Source organism: Gymnoscopelus microlampas (genome assembly GCF_963454915.1).
Source record: "Gymnoscopelus microlampas genome assembly, chromosome: 22".
Lineage (NCBI taxonomy): Eukaryota > Metazoa > Chordata > Actinopteri > Myctophiformes > Myctophidae > Gymnoscopelus > Gymnoscopelus microlampas.
The window spans coordinates 20,518,151-20,545,357 of NC_139959.1; the positions used below are offsets into that span (position 1 = coordinate 20,518,151).

A 27,207-nucleotide genomic window follows, 5' to 3' on the forward strand; every position below is an offset into this window, starting at 1 on the left:
CAGTATCTCTATAGTCATGTGATCAACCCGGATCTCTCCGATTTTCCAGATTCCATCCTCATTGGCTAAGGTTGGCGTCCAAAGTTTGCAGGATTGGTCCGTTTTTGAACAAAATGCCTCAAATCATGAACGCAGCTTGCGATTTCCGTGAAATTTCACACACACATTCCCACTAGGCCGAGGAAGAAATGCCACCCTTTTCACATCGGCCTGTTAGAGCGCCACCACCAGGTCTAATTTAGCAAAACACATTTTCGGAACAAAATGCCTCAAATCATGAATGCAGTGTTCGATTGCCGTGAAAGGCCTAAGAAGAAATGGCACCCTTTTCATTGGCCTATTATAGCACCACCAGGAGGTCACAATAACGTAACTGACCTGGCGGAGACCTGTGCACTTTTTCTAGTTGTTAATGTGTTGATATTTTAAACGTTAAGTGCTACTCTTATAGCACTACCCTATAAAGAGTGTATTGCAGCTCATTTGCTTACGTGATAAAACACTGTTGCAATAGATTGTGTTAATAGATTAGATTGTGTCATCTGCTGTTGTAAGGATCTCTCTCTCTCTCTCTCTCTCTCTCTCTCTCTGAGTTAGAAAAAAACGTTAAGAAGACTGACATGAGTACAGATCCAAGAAAGAGCAAGAGGCTTGAAGGTATGTATCGCCAAGTCAAGCAAGGAGAATATTCTAATGAAATAAACTTGATATAATTAACATAGATTATATATATATATATATATATATATATATATATATATATATATATATATATATATATATATATATAAAATATGTATTTATTTATTTATATATATATTATTTATTATTAAAGCTCAGCTTAGCATCCATGATCATATCATTTTTAATCCTCCAGCTCTCATAAGGAATGATGAAACAGTTCGGATTGTGATGGTTGGGAAGAGTGGAAATGGAAAGAGCGCCACTGGAAACACCATCTTGGGGTTTAAAGCTTTTGAATCCAAGTTTTCAATTAAATCTGTGACAACAAGCTGTGATAACGTTGAAGGTGTAGTGGCTGCTAGAAAGGTCTCTGTTGTTGACACACCAGGATTGTTTGACACCAAGTTTAGCAATGATACAACCAGTAAAGAGATCAGACAGTGTATTAGTTTAGCTGCTCCTGGTCCCCATGTGTTCCTGGTTGTGATCAAACTGGGAAGATTCACAGAAGAGGAGCAGAAATCTGTGGCAATGATTCAGAAACTATTTGGTGAAATGTCAAATAAATACACCATGATTCTCTTCACTGGTGGTGACCTGTGTAAAGATTTACCAGTTGAAGAACTTCTGGAGACTAGTGCAGAACTACAAGAACTAATCAGAAAATGTGAAGGTCGCTATCATGTCTTCAACAACGAAAACAAGGATCCCTCTCAGGTCACTGAGCTGATGGAGAAAATCAGCAAAATGTTGGAGAAGAACGGAAGAAGCCACTACACCACTGAGATGTTCCAAAAAGTAGAGAAAGCAATTGAGGAAGAGAAACAGAGAATTCTTAAAGAGAATGAAGAGGAGAGACGTAAAGAGGAAGAAGAACTGAAGAAGAAATGTGACGGAGAGGCTCTGGAAAAAGACAAGAAAATAAAAGAAGAACAAGCTAGATGTGCAAGAGAGATTGAAGAGAAAATACGTAAAATGATGGAAGAGCTGAAGAAACAGGAACAGCAAAACAAATATGCTAGAGAGCTGGAAGAACTGAAGAAAAGGTCTGGGAAAATGGAGAAAGAACATAAGAGACAGCGAAAGGAACACAAAGAAACATCTAAAAGGGAGATAGAGGACGCGATGCGTAAGATTAGAGAAGAACGTGAGAGAGAAGCAAGAAAACAAGCTGTTGTTAATTATTCAACATTTGGAGCGGTTGCTCGTGGTGCTATGGCTGGAGGTGGAACTGGGGCAGCTATTGGTACATGGTTTGGCCCAATGGGTACAATGGTTGGTGGCACAATGGGTGCAGCAGTAGGAGGTATTGCAGGCTATTTTGAGGTTCCCTGAAAACGTTAAGTCGGGTGTGTTTGTGCGATTTCACGTTCATGAGATTATTAATAAAGATTTAAAATAAAAAATATTTTAGCCTGGCAAGTGCCTAGTCTGCCTAGTGCAAATATCGATACCGATTTGCGTGATGTTTGGACAAAATCTGTCCAAGTAATAGCAAAACATTTGTTTAGCAAAAATTGGACTCCTGGTGGCGCTATAACAGGACAATGTGAAAAGAGTGGCATGTGTTCCTCGGCCTAGTGGGAATGTGCGTGCAAAGTTTCTGCAAAGTAATCACCAAAATGCAAAAATAATTACATACACTATATTATAAAATAAAAAAGATCCTTTACTAGATGGGACTCGGTGGTTGGCCCCCTCCTGTTCATTCTTTACATCCTCCCCCTCGGACAGATCCTTCGCCACCATGGCCTCAATTTTCATTGCTATGCTAACGACAGCTCTACCTCCCCTCCAAAACCATTACTGCTACCACCCTCTCCACCCTCACCACCTGTCTGACTGACATTAAAACCTGGATGCAAAAGAACTTCTTGAAACTAAACTGCAATAAATCTGAAGTCCTCATTATTGGTCCAGATGGCCTCACCCGCTCCACTCGTAATTTCACCCTGAATATTGACGGCTCCATTGTCACCCCCTCCACCACAGTCCGCAACCTTGGTGTCATCCTGCATGGATCCCACCTTCTCCTTCCAATCCCAAGTCAACCACATTACCAAAACAGCCTTCTTCCACCTCCGAAACATCGCCCGCCTCCGTCACACACTATTCCAAACTGCAGAAGAGACTATCATCCATGCCTTCATCACATCCAGACTTGACTACTGCAATAGCCTCCTCTACGGTGCCACCTCCAAAGTTCTCAAAAAACTTCAATACTGTATGTGCATGCCCGCCTCCTCACCAGAACCAGATCCAGAGACCACATCACCCCAGTCCTCCATGACCTTCACTGGCTCACAGTAAAACAGAATAGATTTCAAAATACTCATCACCACCTACAAAGCCCTCAATAACGAGGCTCCCTGCTACCTCTCTGACCTCCTCAAACGCCACGCCCCCTCCCACTCCCTCAGGTCAGGTGATGCAAACCTCCTGGACTTCCCCACGCACCTGAGGTGACAGGGCTTTTTCAGTTGCAGCCCCCACCCTTTGGAACCCACTCCCACATCACATCAAAGTTGCCCCCACTCTTGCCTACCCACCTTTTCAGACGTGCTTTCCGCTCTTAACTCAAACCAAATCTCCTTAGTCTTAGCTTAATGTTTTTAGAGTTTTAACTTCTTTGTGTTTTGTAAAGCGACTTTGGGTACTAAGAAAAGCGCTATATAAGTCTGATGTATTATTATTAGTATTATTATTATTATTAACCCAGCCAAAGTATCAGGTGCAGTGGGCGCTGCAGGGGCAACGCCTTTTGGAGCAGTTTAAGTGTCTTGCTCAGGAACATCACTTGCTGGGCCGGGAATCGAACCTGGGACATTCTGCTTCCAAGCGGTCTAACCATTCAGATATGGCAGCCCTTTTGTTAATAATTAGTTTTAACGTATTGTAGGAACCTTTATTGTGATTATGTTTAGGCCCTATGTTGTTATATCAAATTATGTACCTTTGATTCATGTTTTTCTATGTGCTCCAGAAAACATTTTGTATCACATTTTTCACTGTAGTTTTCCTTTAATTGCATTATGTGACATCTTGTATTACATCTCGTTTATTTGTTTATAGTGCTTATTTGCCATAGATATCTTTTTTTAATCATTGCTCACTGTTGATGTGGTACTGCTAACGCCCACCCAGGGTGACCACACAGGGACTACAGTTATAGCTATAAATGACCTGGTGCAAACTACTATGCTATATTGTACATTGTCCCTCCCTGTCAAATAAACCAAAAGACAAACAAATAAAAAAATACGTTAATGAACAGTAATAAAGTATCTGTGCCTCCAGTGTTCCTGGGTAGTACAGTTCCAGTTCAAAACTGGATATTTATTAAGGAAGGAAAGGAATATTATATATACTGTATATTGACTGTATCAACACAGACTATTGCTGACAATAGTGTATGTGCCTCAGATCACATGAACTATTGTTAGATACTTTCCCCTGTTAAAAGGTGTGTGTAGGTAGCCCACATAAGCCTTTAGTTCTTTCCTGTTTTAGACCCATCTGCCTATTTACTTCATACCTAGTGGATCACTAGGTGTGAAGTAAATAGGCAGATGACACGGTGAGGACCACTAGTAGTGGCCCTCAATAGGTGGACCACGGTCCGAATGCGGACTGCACCACAACTGCACATATTTCCAGATCAACTCAGGGCAAATTATACTTCATGTACCGTGAAGTATAATTACCGTGAGTAAAACATATACATTTTATACACTGCATTCAGTGCTCTGACATGCGACTGTTTCACACTGTGTGTGATTTGGGTTGGTCCAAAACACACGTAGTATTATTATGGGCTGTAATCTCGTGTTACGTCTCGTGCGTCTTCGTCTCCATATATAATGTTCTGTGGGCTCTCTCTCTCTCTCTCTGCACTCATCAGCGCCCCAAGAGAGCTCCACAGCACATCTCAGCACACCTGTCCTTCGTCTCCAATCTCCTCACCTGCCCTTCATCTCCAATCACATCCAAACTCTACAAGAGCCTATGTGTTTCCCTGTAGTAAAAGGTGGTAAAAGGATAGTCCCTCTGCCTTTACTGCAAACATTGTTTTTTTCTTGTGTGAGAAAATGTCTAAGAAATTCCAACTTGTGAATTTTGATGGTGAAGGACCATCAACTTCTTTATTATATGCTTATATATAGCTCTGTATTATATGCCAAGAACATACGGCAGAGGCATTGAGATGTCCTTTGCAGTCCAAGCGAGCAGACAAGGGGAGTGGATACACTTTACTTGCAGAGCATTTAATCCAGTTTAATGAACTTGGCCAGCTCCCTTCAACATTTCCAATTGGAAGACTGGATGAGGGTCATGTTGTTGAAGCAGCCATGATTGCGAACAAAGCTCAATACCATCAAACATGCAGGCTGAAGTACAATGAAACCAAGTTGAAAAGAGCAAAACAACGAGCATGCAGTGAAAGTCTTGATGAACAGTCAGAATGCAAACTCAGAAGGTCCCAACCAAGTCGGACTCCTGCAATGAGACAGGACATGTGTTTTTTCTGCAGACAGCCTGCTGGCAATGAAGGCCTTCATGAGGCTGCAAGATTTAAATTGGACCATCGGGTGCGCGCTGCTGCAACCCTACTTCAAGATACAGAATTACTTGGGCGACTTAGTGCTGGGGACATGGTAGCCATTGAAGCTAAGTATCACACCAGATGCCTAGTAGGTCTCTATAATCGTGCCAGAAAGGCTAACTTAGAACTTAGACATGCAGCATCAACCTCTGGTGTTGTGTTTGCTGAGTTGGTGCTTTACATAGAAGAGACCAGGCAACACGATGGGTCAGCACCTGTATTCAAACTAGCTGAACTTTCCCAGGTCTACAAGTCACGAATGGAACAGCTAGGAGTAGAGGTTGATAAGAGTTAACTCTACACGGCTGAAAGAGAGACTTCTTGCCGAGTTCCCTGATATGCGAGCTTACAACAAGGGAAGAGATATCCTGATGGCCTTTGAAGACGACATCGGCACTGCTCTTTCCTGAGCTTACACATGCCCTGTTGAAATTGTCTTCAGCACCAAATGACATACCACAGGAGGTAATGACCACAATTGAGAGGTTTATTATCTTACTCTATGACCGAACCAGCACATGCACAGAATTAGATACGGCAAGGAGGAAGTTATTTGCAAAGAGGCACAATGTACAATCAATCCCTCCGACCAAGGCTGCCCTAGAATAGCATGTCAAGAGAGCAGTATACCAAGGAGGCCACGTGTGGGGTCAAGTGCTGGTGTCAACACCAGAACTACCTTCACCGTGCAAATGGGGCTGGTCAAAGACATCTGAGGGGGACTATGAACCCTTCTGGACATGCCTACCAGATGCAGGCCAGTCCAGTTATGAACTTGCAAATGTAAGAAGGGTTGTGTTGGGCAGTGCAAGAGCAAAAAAGCTCAGTTGCAGTGCACAGCTCTCTGTTTCTGTGAAGGCGAGTGTGAATGGTCTTTCCTGTGATAGACCCTAGGTTTAGCCTCACTTAATATGAGTCTTGTGAGATAGATGGAAGCTTCTTAGAAAGTTCCTAATTCAACTCTTGCATCAAGAAAAATGTATAATTCGACACAGAGATCATCCATATCTAACTAGTCTGAAAAAATGGCGGCCATTTTGAATTTTCAATGAAAATGTTCAACTATCCAAAAAACACATTACCAAGTACATATGGTAATTAATTCAACAAATCACATTATATCCATCACTCATTAGAAAACAGTTGTTGCTGGTGGCCATTTAGAAAAATGGCTGCCATGGGCGCCATGTTGAAAATTCATGACGCCTCCATATCTAAATCTTTTGGGAATGCCTTTAGCTATAAGTGTACCAAATGTCCAGGGGTGCACATAACTTTTTAGGTCTGGTACGCAGAAGAGCACCTGGACATGTGACTTGGTGCGCATGGCGCCCGTCCCGTTTTGTCAACGGAGGGGGGGGGGGGGGGGGGGGGGGTTCAGCCCGGAGAGTTTTGTCAACGGGGGGGGGGGGGGCTCAGCACGGTGCCCACCGTACAGTTTTGTCAACGGGGGGGGGGAGAAAAAAAAGGACGCTCTGCTTCTAAATTCCGCCGATTTTCGCCGTTTTTTTTCTCACGCTGTTAGATAAAGCCCCCAAGGTTGGTGCCCTGTGCTGCTGCGCTGATTTTATCCGCCAGATTGGGACGTTCACGGCATATTTTGCACCATTACGGTGCGTTCATCATCGGTGACGAGTGCCTCTAACAGCCGCTGCTGGCTGCGTGCACGCAGCGGGGCAATGCGAGGCGATGCGAGGCGACGCGAGTCATATCTCTACCCCTGTGCCTAATGGCTGTACATGGGGCCGACGGGTGCTTTAGAGTGATTGTGTGAGTGTGGCTTCAGGAAGTAAATTCCTAGCCTCGATCTCCAGGCTTTTATTTTTTAGTTTTGCTAAAAAATAAAAGCTTGGAAATTCCTGTCCCAGCTGTTGGTGCGCAAAAGCGCCTCGCGTCGCCTGATGTGGTGCGCATTTTTTATTTTGGGTGCGCATGCGCACCTGCGCACCAGTTATGTGCACCCCTGCAAATGTCATGCTTTTATCACAAACTGAACAATTCCTTTGTATTTGGGAGCTAAGCTCTTGGACTACATGTGACGGCTGCCATCTTGAAAAATGGCGGCCATCTTGAATATTCGATGACAATTTTCTATTATCCAAAAGACATTTACCAAGTACTATGTACAGTATAGTAAATAAGTCTGAAATATCATATTATATCCATCATTCATAAGAAAACAGTTGTTGCTGGTGGCCATTTTGAAAAATGGCTGCCATGGGCGCCATGTTGAAAATTCATGATGGCTCCATATCCAATTCTTTTTGGAATGCCTTTGGCTATAAGTGTACCAAATTTCATGCTTTTATCACAAATTGAACGATTGTTTTGGTTATCTGCTGCACTATTCTATGGGGAGAGATTTGTCTCAAAAGTATTTGTGAATCCAATACCAAGATGCACAAATATTCTTTGATTTACAAATGTGTTTCCATGATTTACAAATGTATTTTGCAATCTACAAACACAAATTATTTATTTGTGACTTTTGTAAATTTGAATTTGTAATTTTTACAAAAAAATATTATACTTGTGTGTGCATTTATCATAAAATATCATTTGTAAATCATCTATTCTGTGTGTGAATTGTTGGATCTTATTTGTGAGTAGACCAACACACGCATACATTCCTTTTTCCTGTTACATCATTTTGAGACAAACATCACGCTTTTTAAGAGAATTTTTACAAATGTATTTTCCTATCCACAAACTTACTTGTAACTTGTAAGTTCGCATTTAAATACATGTGCTAAGTTTCACACAGTGTTGGTGAGATTCACTCTCACTTTCTGCAGATCCGTGTCTTGGTGAGATTCATACTTTCTGCAGATCCGTGTGTCGCTGAGATTCATACTTTCTGCAGATCCGTGTGTCGGTGAGATTCATACTTTCTGCAGATCCGTGTGTCTGCAGATCCGTGTGTCTGCAGATCTGTGTGTCTGCAGATCCGTGTGTTGGTGAGATTCATACTTAACTTTCTGCAGATCTGTGCGTCTGCAGATCCGTGTGTTGGTGAGATTCATACTTTCTGCAGATCCGTGTGTCCGCAGATCCGTGTGTCCGCAGATCCGTGTGTTGGTAAAATAAATAAAATAAAATAAAATAAAATAAAATAAAATAAAATAAACTGTCTATATACTGGGGGGGGGGGGGGGGGGGATTGTAACATCTTCACAGTCTAATGGTAGGTATGATGTCTCCCCGGGATCCAAACTAGTTAAAATAGCAGATCTGCAAGCTTGTAGATCTGCTTGTAGATCTGCTATTTTCATTGCGTGTTCTTTTTAATTAATTGATGGAATTTCTTAGATTTTTTATTTATTAGTTTTTAGATTTTAGACTTTTGGGTGGGACATTTTTTTGAAATAATATATAATATATTTGAAACGGAAAAAAGGGATCTTTCCTTGTGAACCATAAAAATGTGTACATGAGCCACAAAAGGGTCCCCACCCACTGTTTGGGAAACAGTGATCTAACCCAGTGGTTTTCAACCCTTTCAGGCCGCGACCCCCCAAAATAATCATATTTGAACTGGGGACCCCCCACCCTGATACGCACTTGGAATGTAGGAGTTGATGCATTACGTTTAGTTTGACTCTATTGTGAAAACAGCAGATCTTCAAGCTCACAACGCCTCGCAAGGAAGGAGTTGTGAGCTTGTGGATCTGCCATTTTCAAAATGTTTTCTTATATTTAGTTCTACATGTTGAGAACCACTGATCTAACCAAACTTGACCAGCTTATCAGCTGGGCTGTCCAGTGTCCAACCATCTGACCAGCTAAGTCCAGCTGGTAAGCTGGTCTTTGCTGGTCAGTCCACCCATTTGACCAGCAAAGACCAGCTACCAGCTTGGCTTTGCTGGTCAGTGCAGCCAGCCAGCTGGCTGACCAGCAAAGACCAGCAGAATCCAGTTTAGTGACCAGCTAACCAACTACACTGACAAACCAGCCTGTCCAGCCTGGTATGCCAGGCTGGACCTGCTTAAGCTGGTTTGGTTTAGAGTGAAGTGACAATTTAAGGATCTTAGAGACCATTTTAATACCAAAAAAAAACAAAAAAACATTACTGCATCAAAATAATCAACAAACTATAGTTACTATACTATAAAAAATGGTCAAACATTGGCCAAATTGTCTAACAATAATAATAATAGAGGATGTGCGCATGCTTAAAGTGAATGGCACATCGAGTGGCAAAGCGAGTTGCAAAGCAACATGCAAAGTGAGTTTAACATTGTTTAATGTTGTTTAATGCAATCAGATATGGCTTTTCTGTTTGGGTGCATGGGCTGTCAAGGCCAGAAAGTATTTTTTTGACACTCAGTAGGCATTCCTGCATAATTTCCGGGTTTGATGATGATGTCACACATTATCCTCTATATAAGAAAACATTTTGAAAATGGCTGATCTACAAGCTCACAACTCCTTCCTTGCGAGGCGTTGTGAGCTTGAAGATCTGCTATTTTCACAATAGAGTCAAACTAAACGTAATGCATCAACTCCTACATTCCAAGTGCGTATCAGGGTGGGGGGTCCCCAGTTCAAATATGATTATTTTGGGGGGTCGCGGCCTGAAAGGGTTGAGAACCACTGGGTTAGATCACTGTTTCCCAAACAGTGGGTGGGGACCCTTTTGTGGCTCATGTAGCCTACACATTTTTATGGTTCACAAGGAAAGATCCCTTTTTTCCGTTTCAAATATATTATATATTATTTAAAAAAAAAATCCCACCCAAAAGTCTAACATCTAAAAACTAATAAATAAAAAATCTAAGAAATTCCATCAATTAATTAAAAAGAACACGCAATGAAAATAGCAGATCTACAAGCAGATCTACAAGCTTGCAGATCTGCTATTTTAACTAGTTTGGATCCCGGGGAGACATCATACCTACCATTAGACTGTGAAGATTTTCTTCTGTTACAATTCCCCCCCCCCCCAGTATATAGACAGTATATTTTATTTTATTTTATTTTATTTATTTTACCAACACACGGATCTGCAGAAAGTATGAATCTCACCAACACACGGATCTGCAGACACACGGATCTGCAGACACACGGATCTGCAGAAAGTATGAATCTCACCAACACACGGATCTGCAGACACACGGATCTGCAGACACACGGATCTGCACAAAGTATGAATCTCACCAACACACGGATCTGCAGAAAGTATGAATCTCACCAACACACGGATCTGCAGAAAGTGAGAGTTAATCTCACCAACACTTTGTGAAACTTAGCACATGTATTTAAATGCGAACTTACAAGTTACAAGTAAGTTTGTGGATAGGAAAATACATTTGTAAAAATTCTCTTTAAAAAGCGTGATGTTTGTCTCAAAATGATGTAACAGGAAAAAGGAATGTATGCGTGTGTTGGTCTACTCACAAATAAGATCCAACAATTCACACACAGAATAGATGATTTACAAATGATATTTTATGATAAATGCACACACAAGTATAATATTTTTTTGTAAAAATTACAAATTCAAATTTACAAAAGTCACAAATAAATAATTTGTGTTTGTAGATTGCAAAATACATTTGTAAATCATGGAAACACATTTGTAAATCAAAGAATATTTGTGCATCTTGGTATTGGATTCACAAATACTTTTGAGACAAATCTCTCCCCATACTATTCTGGGGTCCCTGGAACAAACCATTTTTCAGATGGGGGTCTGCAGCCAAATACATATCAATTTGGGGGTCCTTGGCACGGAAAACGTTTTGGAACAACTAAGGTAGAGTATGGTCGCTGTCGGCTGGAAACCTTGTACTGTATGTCCAAAACTGTTACTTTTCAAGAAATGGAATAAAAGGATCTGTGTTTGAAATGGATCCAATGTAGTTAGTAGGCCTATTTAGTCACAAGCTCTTGTTAATACTTTCCATTGTTGGTTCCATAGACCCCTTAACAGACGACGTCATACTGGCTGCGTGCAGCCAGTATGCGCGCAACGAAACCCATTATATCAGGTCTCGTTAGGACGCGTCTCACTAGCCAACACACACAAGAGGGGGTTGGGGTGTGCTGAAACCAGTGCACCCCGAAACAGGTTGGGAATTGATTGCGTGAAACAATCACCTGTGCGTCCAGGCTCAATGTTAGTAAACAAATAATTGGTCTATATAAAACCCATAGACAGACTTAACCACTTTTTTTTCAGCAAAGAAAATTGCTGATCTACAAGACCAAAGCGCCTTCAAAGTCCTTACCGTTTTGTGGCATCAAGATGCATTGAAAAAGTAGAAGGATCTTCTCCAAAATCATTTGTTTATCTTTTGGACTTTAGAGGCAACCCCTATGGTCAGATGAGACCATAGTGGTGCAATCTGTAGAGGTCCTCCAATTCAAATTTGTTACTACAGGATTTCATTTCTTCTAGCACTCTGCTGCCCTCTAGTGTCTATCATAGTAACCTTGTGAGTGACAAAGATGAACTGTAGATGACTGTAGTATTACAATAGGCTCTATGCACAGCAGCCATATTGGAAAGCAATTGGGCCTCTTAATTACTTCCTTCACAGGTGTTACCAATGATACTAATGAAGGCTCTGTTCCATTCTGGTCAGGGTGCTGATATTGTGCATGTTGGCTCACTATAAACACTCCATGTTGGTTCCCAAATGGCCCCTTATGGTGGGTGTGTAACTCTAAGAGTGTACAAATGGAACCAAATGGACCCGTAAGGGTCCATTTGGCTCCATACTCCCCAGTCATAGTTCAGAGTTTGAATGAATGTAGAATTATGTGCAGGATGTAAATTGCACACAGATGTGAGGGAACTTAATTTAACTTGTTTTTTAAATATATTATTTATTTTAAAAGAAAAATCCTCTCTCTCACACTTATGCCAGTGATCACCCACTGTGCCAATGTTGCCAAAGGTTGCCTAACCCTGGTAAAGTATATACAAACACAATTGGCCCGTGTTCGGGGGAGGAAGCCGGGCGGGGCGGGGAGATTTTCCACTGCACATACTTCTACGGGCTGCTGCGGCACCCGTCAGCAGGGAGTGTTGGGCGGGAGGAGTAGGACGGTGGCTCTACATCCTCCCGGTGGGGGCTCCTCACTGGCAGGTGAGTCAGTAGGATCCGACAGCAGTGACAACACACAGAAATGTGTGTGTGGAGGAATCAATTGGGATAACGACTAAATTGGGGAGAAAAAGGGGTAAAAAGCGAAACAATAAAATAAAATGGTTATCTCGAAGACGAGGCTAATGGTAAGAAAGACAGAGAAGTATGGTTTGCGTTGGTCAATGTCATTATTTATTGTTCTTCAGTAGAACGAAGTTCTGACGAAAGAACAGAACCGCTTCGTAGAATAAAACACAAGACACAGAGACAGATAAATCAAGCATCAACAAATCAATTTAAAAGAAACAATGTAACATCATAAGATACACAACATACCTTTTATATGAATGAAGCCCACAGAAACAGCCATGTTGAACGAACCAAAAGACTGAAGAGAAACTGAAGCCATTGTATAACTACACCAGTGGTTCTCAAACTTTTTTGTCAAGGACCCCCAAATTATGTATGTATTTGGCCACGGACCCCCATCTGAAAATATTTTGTGCCAGGGACCCGAGGACAAGATTTGTGTTGTTAAAATGTTTCAAAAATAATCCATTTATTTTCTAATGTCTTAAAAACGTTTTAAAAATAGCAGATCTACAGGCTCTACAGTGACATGCTGTGAGCCTATAGATCAGTTATTTTTAAATAGCTGATGTATATAGGGTTAAAGTGGTTGAACAGATTTTTTGTGCTATATTAACTACTTTTGCTGGGGACCCCCTGGATCCCCCTCAGGGACCCCTGGGCGTCTCCGGACCCCACTTTGAGAACCACTTAACTACCCGATAACCACAAGAACCCCGGTGTTCCTATTCTGGGCATGTCATAATAGGCGAACATTCTGCAATAATAGGTGAACATTCGTCGAAAATAGCCAAACTACAAGCTCACAACAGCTTGTAGATCGTCTTTTCGCTATTTTCGTACATCAAAGTATATAGGTTTTAAGTGGTTGAAGGCAATACTGAAAGTGTCTGTGTTAATTCTGTGCACGGCAATGATATTTGACTTGAACGTCCATTTCTTTGGTCTCCGATTGAGCACTGTTAAAAGTGACACTGGTAGTGGCTCCTAATGGCGGTTTCATTTGATACTGTACATGTTATTACAGTAAAGCGAGTTGGCGGATTTGAAGAATGTTAATCAAGTCCAAATGAGTAAGTCAGACTTGGGCAATGCTGTCTACTTTGAATGAAGGTGCATTCACACCAGATGTGACATAAAAAAAGGGAAAAAAACTCTTTGTACTGATGCGTTCACAACGGACACGTAATTTCGCTATAAGTGATACTTCCCTCCCAACAACCACACACACACACACACACATACATTGGCTGTCACTCTGTTCGCTTTAGGCGAAAATTGCTTAAGCTGAACATTTTTCAACATCTGCGTTTCTCGCTACTTGTGCCGCTCCAGGCGAAAAAAAAGCGAAGCATTTATTGATGACGTCGAATCTCATCACAAAAACAAACTTTGCGCTGTGTCCCGTCGGTTGTGAACTAACCGTAATGCTGCGTTCAGACTGGCAGCTACAAAGCTACAGGGCTACCATTCATTTTCAATGGAAGCCGGCGACATGAAGATACAAAGCGATGCCCGACGTTTGTAGCCGCTACAAAAATGTACAAAGCTACAATCCAAGTTGAGCTGGCTTCAACATTTCCCAGCTACAAAACGACCACGTGTTGTTTAACCATTTCCACTCACCTTCTCTCTTCACACAATTCCTGCTTGCAATTCAACACTTGATCAACACTTCAATAGCGACTCAGCGACAGATATGCTGCGTCGCTTTGTGTCTTTCGTATCTTTTGCAGCTGCCAGTGTGAACGCAGCATTGCAGCTCATACTTCTGTCCAGGCTGGAGAATGATGTACAGTCGATTGCTGCTCAGTCTGAGGTTGCTTGGTTAAAAGTGGGACTTCCAGTAGATGATCTGTTTGTCTTCTCCTCCTGTGATGACCGTCGTGCACTGCTCGCTCATCCACATGGTTGTGACTGCACCTGCTCCGACCACACAAACACACACACACACACGTTTTCAAAGTGCAAAATTAACAAAATGTGTCTGGATCTGACTAGAAAGCTGTACTGCCGGACACACTGACTTTTGGAGAAAAACAGAAGGAGGGAGTCCTTGACATGAAACTGTCAAGGACAGAACCACTGATTTAGCCAGTGTCAACCGACAAAGAGACTATTTAAAATATGCATGATCCTTATGAGTGTGCGAAGGTTGACGTTGATGCTTGGGGTTGTACCTGTATGTCCAGGGATCTTGTTGGTCACTGTGTTGCTGAGCAGGTCCCAGATCAGGAGGTCCCCAGACTGTCCACCTGACAGAACTGTGTTCCCGTCCCAGCAGAAACACCTGTGGACCCACAAACAAAGTATCATCATTCCTATGTGAGTTTCAACATTGACCTGTTCACTGAAAATCGATGACTTTAGTTTCCAGCGAAGAATAGGGCCCAGAATAGGGACATTAGGGCAGTTCAGTCAGATAACTCACGAATAATTTGAACCAATATTTATTATGAATGTGAATACAAGTGTGGATATAATAATTTATCTTGGCGTTCAGGCTCTGCAACATTATTTTCTCCCTGCTCAACATAATCATACAGCCATCATTAACCATTAAGAGCAGGGAGATAGATATACCATAACATCCCCCCATGGGGAACAGAACCAATAGCAGAGCCCACTGGTGGTGCTGGGGTGGTGGTGGGAGAAACAGTTGCATACCAACAGACCAGGGGACAAATGACAGCAGAGAATGAACAGAGACTTGAGGTGAGCTTAAATAACCCGCTGATTGGTCAGCTGATGTCACGTCAGCTATGAACCGCAGTGTGTAACCTCTCGAGTGTATACTGCCTGAACTAACTCGCAGCTACGTATAATTTCAGTCAGATAACTCACGAATAATTTGAACCAATATTTATTATGAATGTGAATACAAGTGTGGATATAATAATTTATCTTGGCGTTCAGGCTCTGCAACATTATTTTCTCCCTGCTCAACATAATCATACAGCCATCATTAACCATTAAGAGCAGGGAGATAGATATACCATAACATAACATCCCCCAACACGCGGAACCAAGAACGCCCTACGGTGAACGCTCACCGATTCATCCAAGCAGATATCCCACTAGACTCCTTAAGGAGACAGTGACGAATATGCAGCTAGCAATTCTGGATCATGCTAGGATATTCTAACATTATGTGAACTTGAATGTGAAGCCATGGCTACGCTTGCCATAAGGCCTTATTCTATATGATAGGAAAAACTATGTGTGTGGTGAACACTCAAACCAACTGACCCAACCGATATCCCATCTTTCCCCGAAAAAAGCAACAAGATAAAATCCCATAGCCCGGAGGGACACACACCGTTGTTACTGACTGAATTGCTGCTTTAGCCAGAAACAATTCACTGCAATTTAAAGTATCTATGCCTTTAGAAATCGAACGAATACCACATAAGAACCAGCAGCCCACAGCTGAACATCAACAACATTTAGCAGCAACTTAGCTTTGATGAAGCAGAATAATGCACTTTAAGCATTGTGTAGCAGTAGCACCAGCGACAACAGCAGCTACTGAGATGGGGAGCATGATTTTAAGCAGTGACTAGAAGTATCACCAGCAAACAACCGAACAAACAACTGGACAACCAAACAACCAGAAACAGTTGCATACCAACAGACCAGGGGACAAATGACAGCAGAGAATTTGTGTTAAGAATTATTCAAACATTTTCAAACCCTTTCAAGATTTATCTAAAAATGATCAAACATAGCAGATATAGGCTACAAGCTCACAGTGTGGCACGAAGTCATGCGCTGTGAGCTTGTATATCTGCTATATTTGAATAGCCAACTTAAAAGATAAGGATAAAGTGGTTAAAATGATTGCGATGCTGTATTAACACATTTGCTGGGGACCCCTTGGAACCCCCTCAAGGACCCCACTTTGAGAACCAATGCACTAGGGTTCATGTGGTTAATACATATTACTTCACCAGACTGGTTAAATAACCTTTTACTTATTAAATAAACCCCCTATTGTAGGTTTAAAAGAAGACACACATGGAATATAGCAAAAATGTAATCTCATGACTGAATATGTAATGATGTTTAGGTATCATCATTCTAAACCCATGTTCTGAACATGTATTCTATTGCATAGTTTAACCACTTCAAATACTCTTTCATCTTAAAATAACCGAAAATAGCCGATCTACAAGCTCACAACACCGGTGCGCGACATGCTTTCAAAGGAGACATGCTGGGCTTGCATGGAATCCAAATGCAAAACTGAAATCAGTCGTGGCGACTGAGAACTTGAATCCATGGACAGAGTGCAATTGGGGGTTAGAATGACCCCCAATTGCACTGCCCAATGTCCAGTGTGCAGAGACTGTGATCTTACCTCTGTTCCTCCTCGGCTTTCACAGATGAAATGACCATGCCTGACTGCACGTCAGTCACCTTCAGACAGCAGTCTGCGCCCACGCTCAAAATGTGTCTACTGTCTGAGGAGGCAATGTCACAGGTATTAGTCCAAAAACCCTGCAAGGAGCCTCTTCCTGTGGGCTTTCCATGTATTCCTGTTTTCATCCAACTCCGACTTCTCCCAGACAGTGGTGGACAAAGTACTGAACCCCCAGTGCCCGAGTGAAAGTATAGATACTCCTTGTCAAATGTTAAGTTAATATACTGGAGTACTTTGCATTCAAAAGCACTCAAAATGTGCTCCTCATTGACTTACATTGTACGGTGAAACAGCTCTCAAAAACCCAAACAAAGCTGACAATATAGAACATCACTAAACCCAGTAGTTTTTCTTTTATATATAAAAATGCTATTTTATTAGGATTGGATCCACGGATCCAGATCTTCAAATAGTAAAATCAACAGGAAGTTGACATTTTTATTAAAAAAACAAACAGTACTGGATTTTGTGATGTTCTATTGTCTGAATCAGCTTTGTTTGTGTTTGTTTACGGGCTAAAGGAGTCAATGTAAGTCAATGAGGAGCATATTTTGAATGATCATTGTCGAATCAATGGAGCAATCATTTTTGGCAATTACCTTTGAGTTACATCATGGCAAGGTAACTACACCACAACAAACCTCTATGAAATTGTTCTTGCCCTTTTAAGTACTCTCCACCACTGCTTTCATAGCACATTTTCACAGATAAAGTTGAATATGGCCATCTATGAATGTTTTTTTCTGTCAGATAATATACATTTCTACATTTAAACTGTTAGCTGCTCTAACATCAGTCAGAAGTGAGAGTCACGTGTTGGGTGTTTGTGCACAGATACCTGGACTAAAAGAGATGTGGTGGATGGTTCCAGAGTGGCATTGGACCTGATGTAGAGGTGTGACGGTGCTGCTGTCCCAGATGGTGGCCGTCCCATCTTTACATCCTGACACCAGCAGAGTGCCTGCTGGGTTCAGACCAATGGTGTTCACCTAAAAATAGAAGAATACAAGTGAACCTAGTGTAGCTGATTGAAAAGAAAATCTAGCCAATTGTTTCTAGCCGAAATCATGTTTTGCTATGAGGGTGGTGGAAAAATACAAAATGTTCTCTGTGTATATCTCCCACAAAATACGCACAAAAGCATAATTATGTCCACGACATCAATCACATTAATGACACTATACTTTGCATTAACAGGAGTATAATGATAAGGCATTCTCATGACGGAATGACGGAAATTCATGCAATCAATTAGTATTTATAATTGTATTTATAATTGTACAGCCCTTACATACAATAACTATCATTCTACAGTCCCTTAGGTTATATTCATATAGTTATGTAGTGTTAGTGTATGGGACCTGATTTGTACGTTTTCAAAGTTTCAATGAACAACAACACAAGCACTCACCCCAGCATCATGTTCCAACTCGGCCAGCAACTCAAACTGAGACTTCTTGCTACTTGAGACGTCACGTTGCCAAACCTTTGACATAAAACAAACACTGTTTATTTTTTCTAAAAGCAAAATCATACCCCAATAAAATAATCTAATCTGCACAAATGAGAAGGGATTTTGTTTTAAATGAATTTAGCATCACAGACACTAATATAGTAATCTTCGATAAAATAGCAAAAGTAGCAGATCGACAAGCTCAAAACATGCTATTTATATATTTTCTAAGATATTTTTTGGGGCTTTTATGCCTTTATTTGACAGGACAGTAGGCTGACAGGAAATGGGGAGAGATATGGGGGGTGACACACAGCAAAGGTCGTCGGGATCGGGAGTCGAACCCACGACATGCTGTCAAGCTGGATTACCAGCGTATGTGGTATGCGCCTGGAACTCTAGGCCAGCGGGCGCCCCTCAAAACATGCTATTTTTGAATATGAATCCTGAAAAGTAACAGTGGACATATGAGGTTTCCACTCGACAGAGATGATATGGGGCTTAAGTGGTTGACATATTTATAGCTGAACAGCTACAAAGCAACTGGGCAAACAGCAAATACATTGTATCATTACTTCACTGTAGTGTAGTGGTGTGTTGTTGCTTTACCTTGACAGTGGAGTCCCAGGAGGCAGTGTACAGCCGGTCATCATGCCAGCACATCTGACTCACAGCATCATCGTGTCCCATCAGTGTGTCCTGTCTCCTGCCGTACGGCACGGAGTAGAAATACCTGCCCAGAAGGAACACAAGGTCACAATTAACCAACTGAGCCTGATGTAATTTGTTGTACGACATATGTAGAAAAAGGCAGATCTACAAGCTCACAAAGTGTCGCTTTGTGGGCTGGTAGATGTGCTATTTTCACTTTTTGTGCCATTTGTTTTAATGTGTAAAAATGTTGAAAAACTTTGTCAATTTTCGGCTATAATGTCATGCCCAAAATAGGGGTGTAAGGTTGAAAGTGGGTAATTACATTGGCCTTTATCCTGATTAAAATGTAACTGCGATGATATAATGATGAATAAATGTCCCTCAGATGTGACATTTCATTTTATCTCCTTGTTATCTCCTACTTCTCCTCGTTGTGACATAAAATACAAAAAATGTAATATGTAAATGGAAACAAAACCAGTGTCACATCAAGTGTGTGTAAAATACTTACACATTGTTGTCCCATGAAGAGCACACCACTGTTTTATCATCAGGAAGCATCAAACATGATGATAACGCCTGTAAGAATGGTCAAGTCTTATTAACTTCGAGCGAGAGATAGAGATAGAGATAGAGATAGATAGAGAGAGAGAGAGAGAGAGAGAGAGAGAGAGAGAGAGAGAGAGAGAGAGAGAGAGAGAGAGAGAGAGAGAGAGAGAGAGAGAGATAGAGACAGAGATAGACAGAGAGAGAGAGAGAGAGACAGAGAGAGAGGGAGAGACATACAGTAAGCAGAGTAATAGCAAACACTGCTGCGTACCATGTTGGAGAAAGACATGCTTCTCTGGAAATCATTTAACTCTTTGGAAAACATTTTGAGCGTTGAATCTGGAAAGGACAATGATATAAAGATCAATGTTGCTCTGATTTAAGAGGAAGAAACCCAAAACCCTCTCAAGAACTGATTCTGATCATTTTCCCCCACAAGGCCCCCCACAGACACTCCAAAAACCAGAAGCGGCCGGTCAGTGATATAAAGTAGTATATCGTTGCCGTCGGGCAGAAACTTCTTATCTCCACATAAAAAAATTGCTATTTTTGAATTTGAATCCTGAAAAGTAACAGTTTGGACATATGAGGTTTCCACCCGACAGAGACGATATATCAGTGAATATCAACAAATCCAAACTGTTAAAAAATATTATTTCATCATAATTGATTAAATGGAATATGACCTTAGCCAGAATATGATGCAATATCCCACATTACTGTGCACATGTAAATGTAGCCATCGATTCCAATAGGCGGTAAAAGCTAATGATTACTAGATCATGTACTCAACATTTCACATGCATATACCAAAAACAATGTCAGCGGCACTTTTAGGCAGTAATAGATGGTTATAATAAGACTAAACATTAGGCTTGACATAATCTGGGTATTTTGTGTAGTGCGCCACATGCCGTATGAGCAGATTTTAATTCATTTTATTTTCAAATCCCCCACCAAGTACTTGTAATTCACATATACCGTGAATAGTTATAAATAGTTATAAATAAATAGCATAAATAGTTTACTTCAAACTAAGCATCAAACATAACATATTTTCCAGACCTTGTGAGGTAGAGAAGATGGCTGATCCATCCTGAGTCACAGCGATGCCTGTGACAACCCTGTGGAGTTGACAAAATGCAACAGACATGATGTTACATCAAATGTTTCAGTGAGTAGTCTTTAGTAACTAAATAAGTTGTGTGATATATTAGCAGGACACTTCTGCACAAAGACACGCACTCAAACAAAATGGAAAGAGATGTGTTGGGAACCTTTCCACACTATAATGAATGCAAATGACATAAAAAGTTCAAAGCAATGTGACCTGCTCTACCAAACGGTCACATGACAGGGAAAACACATTTGGCAGTAACAATAATGCCACAATATTATTCTACTTCTTTGGTTTTTCAAAAGGTTATTCTGTGGGATTTTTCTGAGCCTTTATTTGATAGGTGTACAGAGTAGAGCAGTGGTTCTGGATCAGGGCCCACTTGAAAATCTCGAAAGCGTTCACGAATCACGGCCCACCCATCTGACCACATTTCTGTCAATTTTGTGTTCAGATGGGTGGACCGTGTACATTTTCAGAGCATATTTATTTAAATGATCAATCTATGTTCTGGCTTGGATCAATGGAACTAACACACTACTTTAAGTTCCTATTTATCTGTATTAGGCCTAAACATCGGCATTTTTGGTTTTAAAGAAACAATACCATGACATTGTTTTACTTAAAAAATATATTCTATATTATAGTTATATTATCAATACAAGTGTTTTGCCAATTATTTGGGGGCCCACTTGCAATAACCTCCATAATCCATACTTACTCTTTGTGGATTTTGTGGCTGTTGATGACTTTCAGATTCTCCATGTTTGCCCAGGCCAGTTTTCTGCTCTCTTCAGTCAAATCTTCAAAGGAGGAGCCCTCACTTATAGAGACTACACAAAATAAAATAAACAACTGTACATTATGAACACATCATGAAATCACATTAACAATTGTAATATGACAGTTTTTTTGTACCAATGTGTGTACAGTGGTCCTTGTCACTGGCATTGTGTACAACCAATGGCACAATTTGTACAGCCTCAGAGTTATGGGGGTCCTTGAAATTTAATAACCACTGGTCTACTATTGAATGCAGCCGTGATACTCTAAAAGCATAAGAATGGAAAAAATCCCTTGAGTCAGTAGCTAAAAGATTGTTAAGTGCTATGATGAAGGTCTTTTAAACCAGACTGTAAGACCACAAGAAGAATGCCATTTACGTGTCTAAAAAAAGACTGAGCTCAATATATGGAGTTCTCTGAGCAGTGTTGCGAGATCTTGCGACAGAGATAAGCAACCAGGTCTATGAAAACAAGCCCAAAAGAAGCGACTAGGCTACGGCTATTTGAAAATAGCCGATCCTTGTAGATCGTCTATTTTCAGATAGCCGTAGCCTAGTGGCTCACAACGCGTAGCAGTGCGACGCGTTGTGAGCTTGTAGATCTGCTATTTTCCAAAATAAAAAAAATAGGTAATTTTGGAATATTTTTTGAAACATTTTAACAACACAAATGTTAAATGGGGGTCCCTGGCACAAAATATTTTCAGGGACAAATACATATTCATTTAGGGGTCCTTAAAAAAATGGTTTGAGAACCACTGGTTTAAACAAACAAAGCAACTACACCTTAGAAACAAGCCCCCCCCAAAAAAGCGCAACCCACAACTACCAATATTTACAAGCGACTTTACAGAAAAACAAGCCCAAAGTTGCTTTTAATATGTGGACATGGCAACAACACTGTCTCTGAGTGTGCAGGGTTATACCTGCAGAGAGCTCCTTGACCGGCCTGTCCATGCTGGGGCTCATGGTCATGTTGTGGAACCTGGGGGTTATCCTCTGGGGGTGGGGGCTGGTGAAAAGCTGCGTAGGGGTTTGGCCAAACTCCAGTATCTGGGTGAGCATGGCGATCCTCTGTTCAGGATCCTCAATGCTTTGAGGTAAGAAAAAAGAAAAAAAAGAAACATGAGAAATGAAAACAAATGAAATCACATCAACATGTAATGCTTAATGCCTAGAATCGTTGGCTCTCAAAGTGGGGTTCGCCGGGTACCCCCAGGGGTCCTTGGTGAGGAATACCAGGGGGTCCCGAATGAGTTTATATAGCATCACAATTATTTTAAAAACATTAACCATATTTTATACTTTGGCTATTCAAAAATAGCAGATATACAAGCTCACAGCGCGTCACTTTGTGCCCGTTATGAGCTTGTATATCTGCTATTTTTGAAAAATCATCTTTATATATATATATATATATATTTATATATGTTTTTTTTAAATATCATTTATTTTTTAAGGAATTCTTTTACTCAAATCTTTGTTTCCGGAGGTCCCTGGAACACATTATTTTTGAGATGGGGTTGTGCGCACATATAATATTAGAGAGTCCTTGAAAACGTTTGAGAACCACTGGCTAAAAAGGATTTCATTTAAATACCTGTCACAATCGACGCCACCCTCGTACGTCAATGGGTGGAATACTGGAAAGAAAGAAAGAAACAAAGAAAGCAACAAAGAAAGATAGTTTTAGTCACTGACTGACTTCAGATGCATGTGGAGTGTGTGTGTCTGCTACAGTATGTTACCATTGTGAGAGGCGACCGCTTCACTCCCTCGTTGTTTGTAGCCAAACACCAGGTCAATCCACTCATGGAGGTGTTCCGACACATACTGACTCTCCAACGCTACCTTGTTCTTCTGAAGGAAGTCACTGGCGTCTGGAATTCACACACACACACACACACACACACACACACACACACACACACACACACACACACACACACACACACACACACACACACACACACACACACACACACACACACACACACACACACACACACACACACACACACACACACACACACACACACACTAAAAATTGTATTACCCACACTCACACTTTTCTACGATAAAAACAGGTGTACTTACTCTGCACGCATTAAGACCTGAGGCCGATTATACAAATGTCTTCTAGACCAGTAGTTCTCACATTTTCAAGATGTTTCAAAAATGTTGAAAAATGTGATATGAACAAGCTCGCAGCTCGGCACGTTGCCTGCTATTTTTGAACAGCCAACGCAAAAATCTAAAATGACACAAAGGCTTTCCCGGTTTTAACTCATTCACTGCCTGAATTATTTCTGGCCGCGTTTGCCCACTGCCAAGATTTTTCATTGAAAAAAAAAAGTACTCAGGAGCCGAGATACAGAATTTTTAAGTTTTAAGTTAACAAGGAAGTGGATGGGAGTCTAGATCTTCTAAAAATCATATCTCCTTGTAGCCTGGTAAACCCTCCCTCCGGAAATCTCATTTCCATTTGATTTCACCCATTCTGCAATATTGGGGAGTTTCCAGCGAAATCAGGACCTAACCGCGCCTATCAGCGTCGTCGCTCATCGTTCTGTGATTGACAGCTTACGTTGGCCAATCAGGTGGCGAGTTCGAGTGAGCCCGAATGAAGCCGAGTGCAGCCTGAGAGCCGCCGACAAAAAACGAACGGCAGCCATTGTTGTTGTCCGAGTGCCGTCACTTCTTAGTTTCGTTCTTAAAACGGTCTCAAACTTCTTTTTTGAGGCACGGAATTTACTATTAACATATCGTTTGGATAGAATTTAGTTGTTTAACTTCATATATGTGGTCAATTAATCATGACAGAGCCTATTTAAAAATATAAATTTAGAGAACCGGCAGGGGCGGGGAGTGACACGCATGTATCCCAATAAGTAGGGCTGTCAAAAAAAATCGATTCATGAATAAATCGCGATTCTTAATGCCACGATTTTAAAAATCGATTCAAAATATTAAAATCGATTTTTTTTATTTATTTTTTTATTTTTTATTTTTTATTTTTTTAATTTTTTTTTTTTTTTTTTATAAAATCGCAATAAATCGCAGAATCGAATATCAATTAATCGCAGAATCGCAATTTTAATCGAATCGGCACCCTAGAAAATCGCAATAAATCGCAGAATCGCAATTTTAATCGAATCAGCACCCTAGAAAATCGCAATAAATCGCAGAATCGAATCGAATATCAATTAATCGCAGAATCGCAATTTTAATCGAATCGGCACCCTAGGAATCGATTTTGAATCGAATCGTGAGGTAAGTGAATCGTGACACCCCTACCAATAAGGCAACCTATTTTCGGCATGGCCGTCCCAAAAGTCCCGTTGCGTCACATAGTCTGGAGCTCGTCAAAATGAACTGCTGATTGGCTGAAGGGGAAAAACGATCATTGGTTGAAGGGGTTGTCAGTCAACGGTATTACTCCCGCCCAACTCCAGCCCACAGCCAATATTGCAGAATGAGCAATCATGCCAGACTCCTTCCTGAAATCAAATGGAAATGAGATTTCCGGAGGGAGGGTTTACCAGGCTAATCTCCTTGGTCTTTGGGTCAAAAATATTATTATTATTTTTTTTTTCAAAAGTCGTTTTCGTCGTTCTAGGCAGGCATGGCTTATGAGACAGAAGTAGTCTTAGTCGTTCTAGGCAGGGAATGAGTTAATGGGTTACAACGCTTTATTGTTCCTACTGTACCTAAACTGTTGCATATAGAAGGTACTGTGGTATTGTGTATATGTAATGACAGCTACTGATAAATGCTGATGGTGTTTATAATATGCCAAGCGTATACCTACATACATTACACTATTTTCATTATCCTACTAGTATAAAGACTTTTTTTTTTGCTCTTGTTTTTCTCTTTCGCTTTCTTTTTGTTCTTTTACTTTTTATCATTACCTATGCCGCTACATTGTCTGAAGGAAGCCGAACAAAACTACGTATGTATGGACTGTAGCTGTGCACAAGATGTAACAATAAAGAACAACCTCGAACCTTAATATCAGTATTGAATATATGCGAGTATGGATATGACATCATTATCTTCCGTTTCGTCAGACAGAAGGGATTAGCAGTGTATGACTGGTGGTAGATATACCTGAGCTCCATGGTGGGAGAATCACATCACCAACCATGCTTCCATTCTGCTTTCTTCCCAAATCAAGACTCATTCTGTTTTCCAGGAAGCTGCAGTCATCCCCATAGAATTCTGGAATCAACTAAAAAAAAAACGCAAGGAACCATGCAAAGTCAAGATTTTTTGTCAGAGAACATATCGATAAACTGACAAAAGAATGATCAAATATAAAAATGTTGTACCTCTTTGAAGTCTGTTGCACCGTCTAAGCAATTTTTCCATGTTTCACCCATGCTGTAACCACATAGATTCACATCTGTTTAATAATGTACATTTCTACAACCCCCTCCTTGCATCAACAGATGAACCCATTTAGACCTGTTACACCTTATAAGCCTCGGGCCATTTTTCTGTAAGCTATTATGGTGGGCCAGAATATCGTCGCTGTCTGGCAGAAACCTCTTATCTCCATATTCTAACTTTTTGTGTTTTTTTCGTAAATGAATGCCCTACTTGATCATACTACAGTGTCACACAAAAGTGTCAAAAGAAGCAGATCCACAAGCTCAAAACACGACACGTTTTGAGCCTGTAGATCTGCTACTGAATTTGAATCCTGAAAAGTAACAGTTTTGGACATAATTTCCACCCGACAGAGACGATATAATAAACAGGGCTACAGTAATTAAAAAAATGGATTTTGTGACAAACCACCTTATATATGCAATAATAAGGATATTGCTATAAAATGTACATAAAGATTTGTGTTGTATATAACTGCATACTGATAGAACTGCATGTGTAATTAAAACGTTACAGTGGCAAATAGAAACGCTTACAGTAAGTAATCTTTGAATGTCGCACGAGGTCCTTCAGTTCATTAAAAAGTGAAAAAGAATGTTTTTGTCTGGAACCAGACAGCCATACTGTTGTCGAACAGAGAACAGGAGCTACTTTCATAGAACAGGAGCTCTTTCATTGTTCAAGGTCGTACAGAGAGAAACAGTGTAGGAGTCTTCAACGTTTTTCTGACCAAGGACCCCTTATCTGATAGAGAGATGAAGCAGGGAATCCCGCTACATAGTGAGCTATCAAACATAGACTTGTTTGACAGCACTATCGTCAGTACTGTAAATTAATGTTTGTTTGTTTGTGTTTGTTTACACATTATCTTTTCTATTAATGTTGGATTCATGTTAATGTACTTCAAACATTTAACCACTTAAACCCTCAATACTTAGAAAACTTGAACTTCGGCTCTGTACTTGTTCTGCTCTTTTTTCCCTCTACACCAAATCTCTTCACAGGAAATAGCAGATCCACAAGCTGATATTTGTTGTAGATCTGATATTTTCCGCAAATGTGCCCTCCAGAATAGGGATGCTAGGGTTCAGGTTTAAATGTAAAAAAAAAGAGAAAATTCCTATCACACAAAGATTTGGTGGACCCCTGTAGTAACTCTGAGGACCCCCTAGGGGTCCCGGAGCCCCTGTTGAAGACCCCTGGTTTAAGGCATGTGAAACATAGCTTGTTTTTTATTGTCATCCAAAAGTCTAAAGATAGAAAGTTGAAAAATAATTATGCCTTCAAACCATTGGTTCTCAAAGTGGGGTCATTGGGAGGGTACCAGGGAGTCCCCGGCTAAATGTGTTAATATTGTGTCA

The 27,207-nt window shown here is 40.8% G+C and overlaps 2 protein-coding genes across 3 annotated transcripts in view; one reads left to right on the plus strand and one right to left on the minus strand.

Annotated features, from left to right (window-relative positions):
- Positions 1-27,207, plus strand: part of LOC311038464 (uncharacterized protein) — a 125,795-nt gene that overhangs the window by 10,296 nt on the left and 88,292 nt on the right. Inside the window, exons 9-10 of one of the 2 annotated variants that reach the window (XM_084048001.1) lie at positions 598-657; positions 878-2,033. In XM_084048001.1, coding sequence (XP_083904127.1) covers positions 598-657; positions 878-2,019 — 1,202 coding nt within the window. In that variant the 3' untranslated portion in view covers positions 2,020-2,033. Of the gene's footprint in view, positions 1-597; positions 658-877; positions 2,547-27,207 lie in introns of those variants that run through there. The other variant, XM_084048000.1, reaches the window with a different exon arrangement.
- nsmaf (neutral sphingomyelinase (N-SMase) activation associated factor) overlaps positions 12,658-27,207 on the minus strand; it is a 29,499-nt gene continuing 14,949 nt past the window's right edge. Inside the window, exons 17-31 of the mRNA XM_084048480.1 lie at positions 25,786-25,837; positions 25,565-25,685; positions 23,200-23,331; positions 23,052-23,094; positions 22,378-22,544; positions 21,389-21,500; positions 20,616-20,674; positions 19,822-19,889; positions 19,513-19,580; positions 18,957-19,080; positions 18,306-18,380; positions 17,733-17,883; positions 16,832-16,934; positions 14,652-14,761; positions 12,658-14,394 (exon numbers count right to left, since the gene is read on the minus strand). Coding sequence (XP_083904606.1) covers positions 14,300-14,394; positions 14,652-14,761; positions 16,832-16,934; positions 17,733-17,883; positions 18,306-18,380; positions 18,957-19,080; positions 19,513-19,580; positions 19,822-19,889; positions 20,616-20,674; positions 21,389-21,500; positions 22,378-22,544; positions 23,052-23,094; positions 23,200-23,331; positions 25,565-25,685; positions 25,786-25,837 — 1,480 coding nt within the window. The 3' untranslated portion in view covers positions 12,658-14,299. The remainder of the gene's footprint in view (positions 14,395-14,651; positions 14,762-16,831; positions 16,935-17,732; positions 17,884-18,305; positions 18,381-18,956; positions 19,081-19,512; positions 19,581-19,821; positions 19,890-20,615; positions 20,675-21,388; positions 21,501-22,377; positions 22,545-23,051; positions 23,095-23,199; positions 23,332-25,564; positions 25,686-25,785; positions 25,838-27,207) is intronic.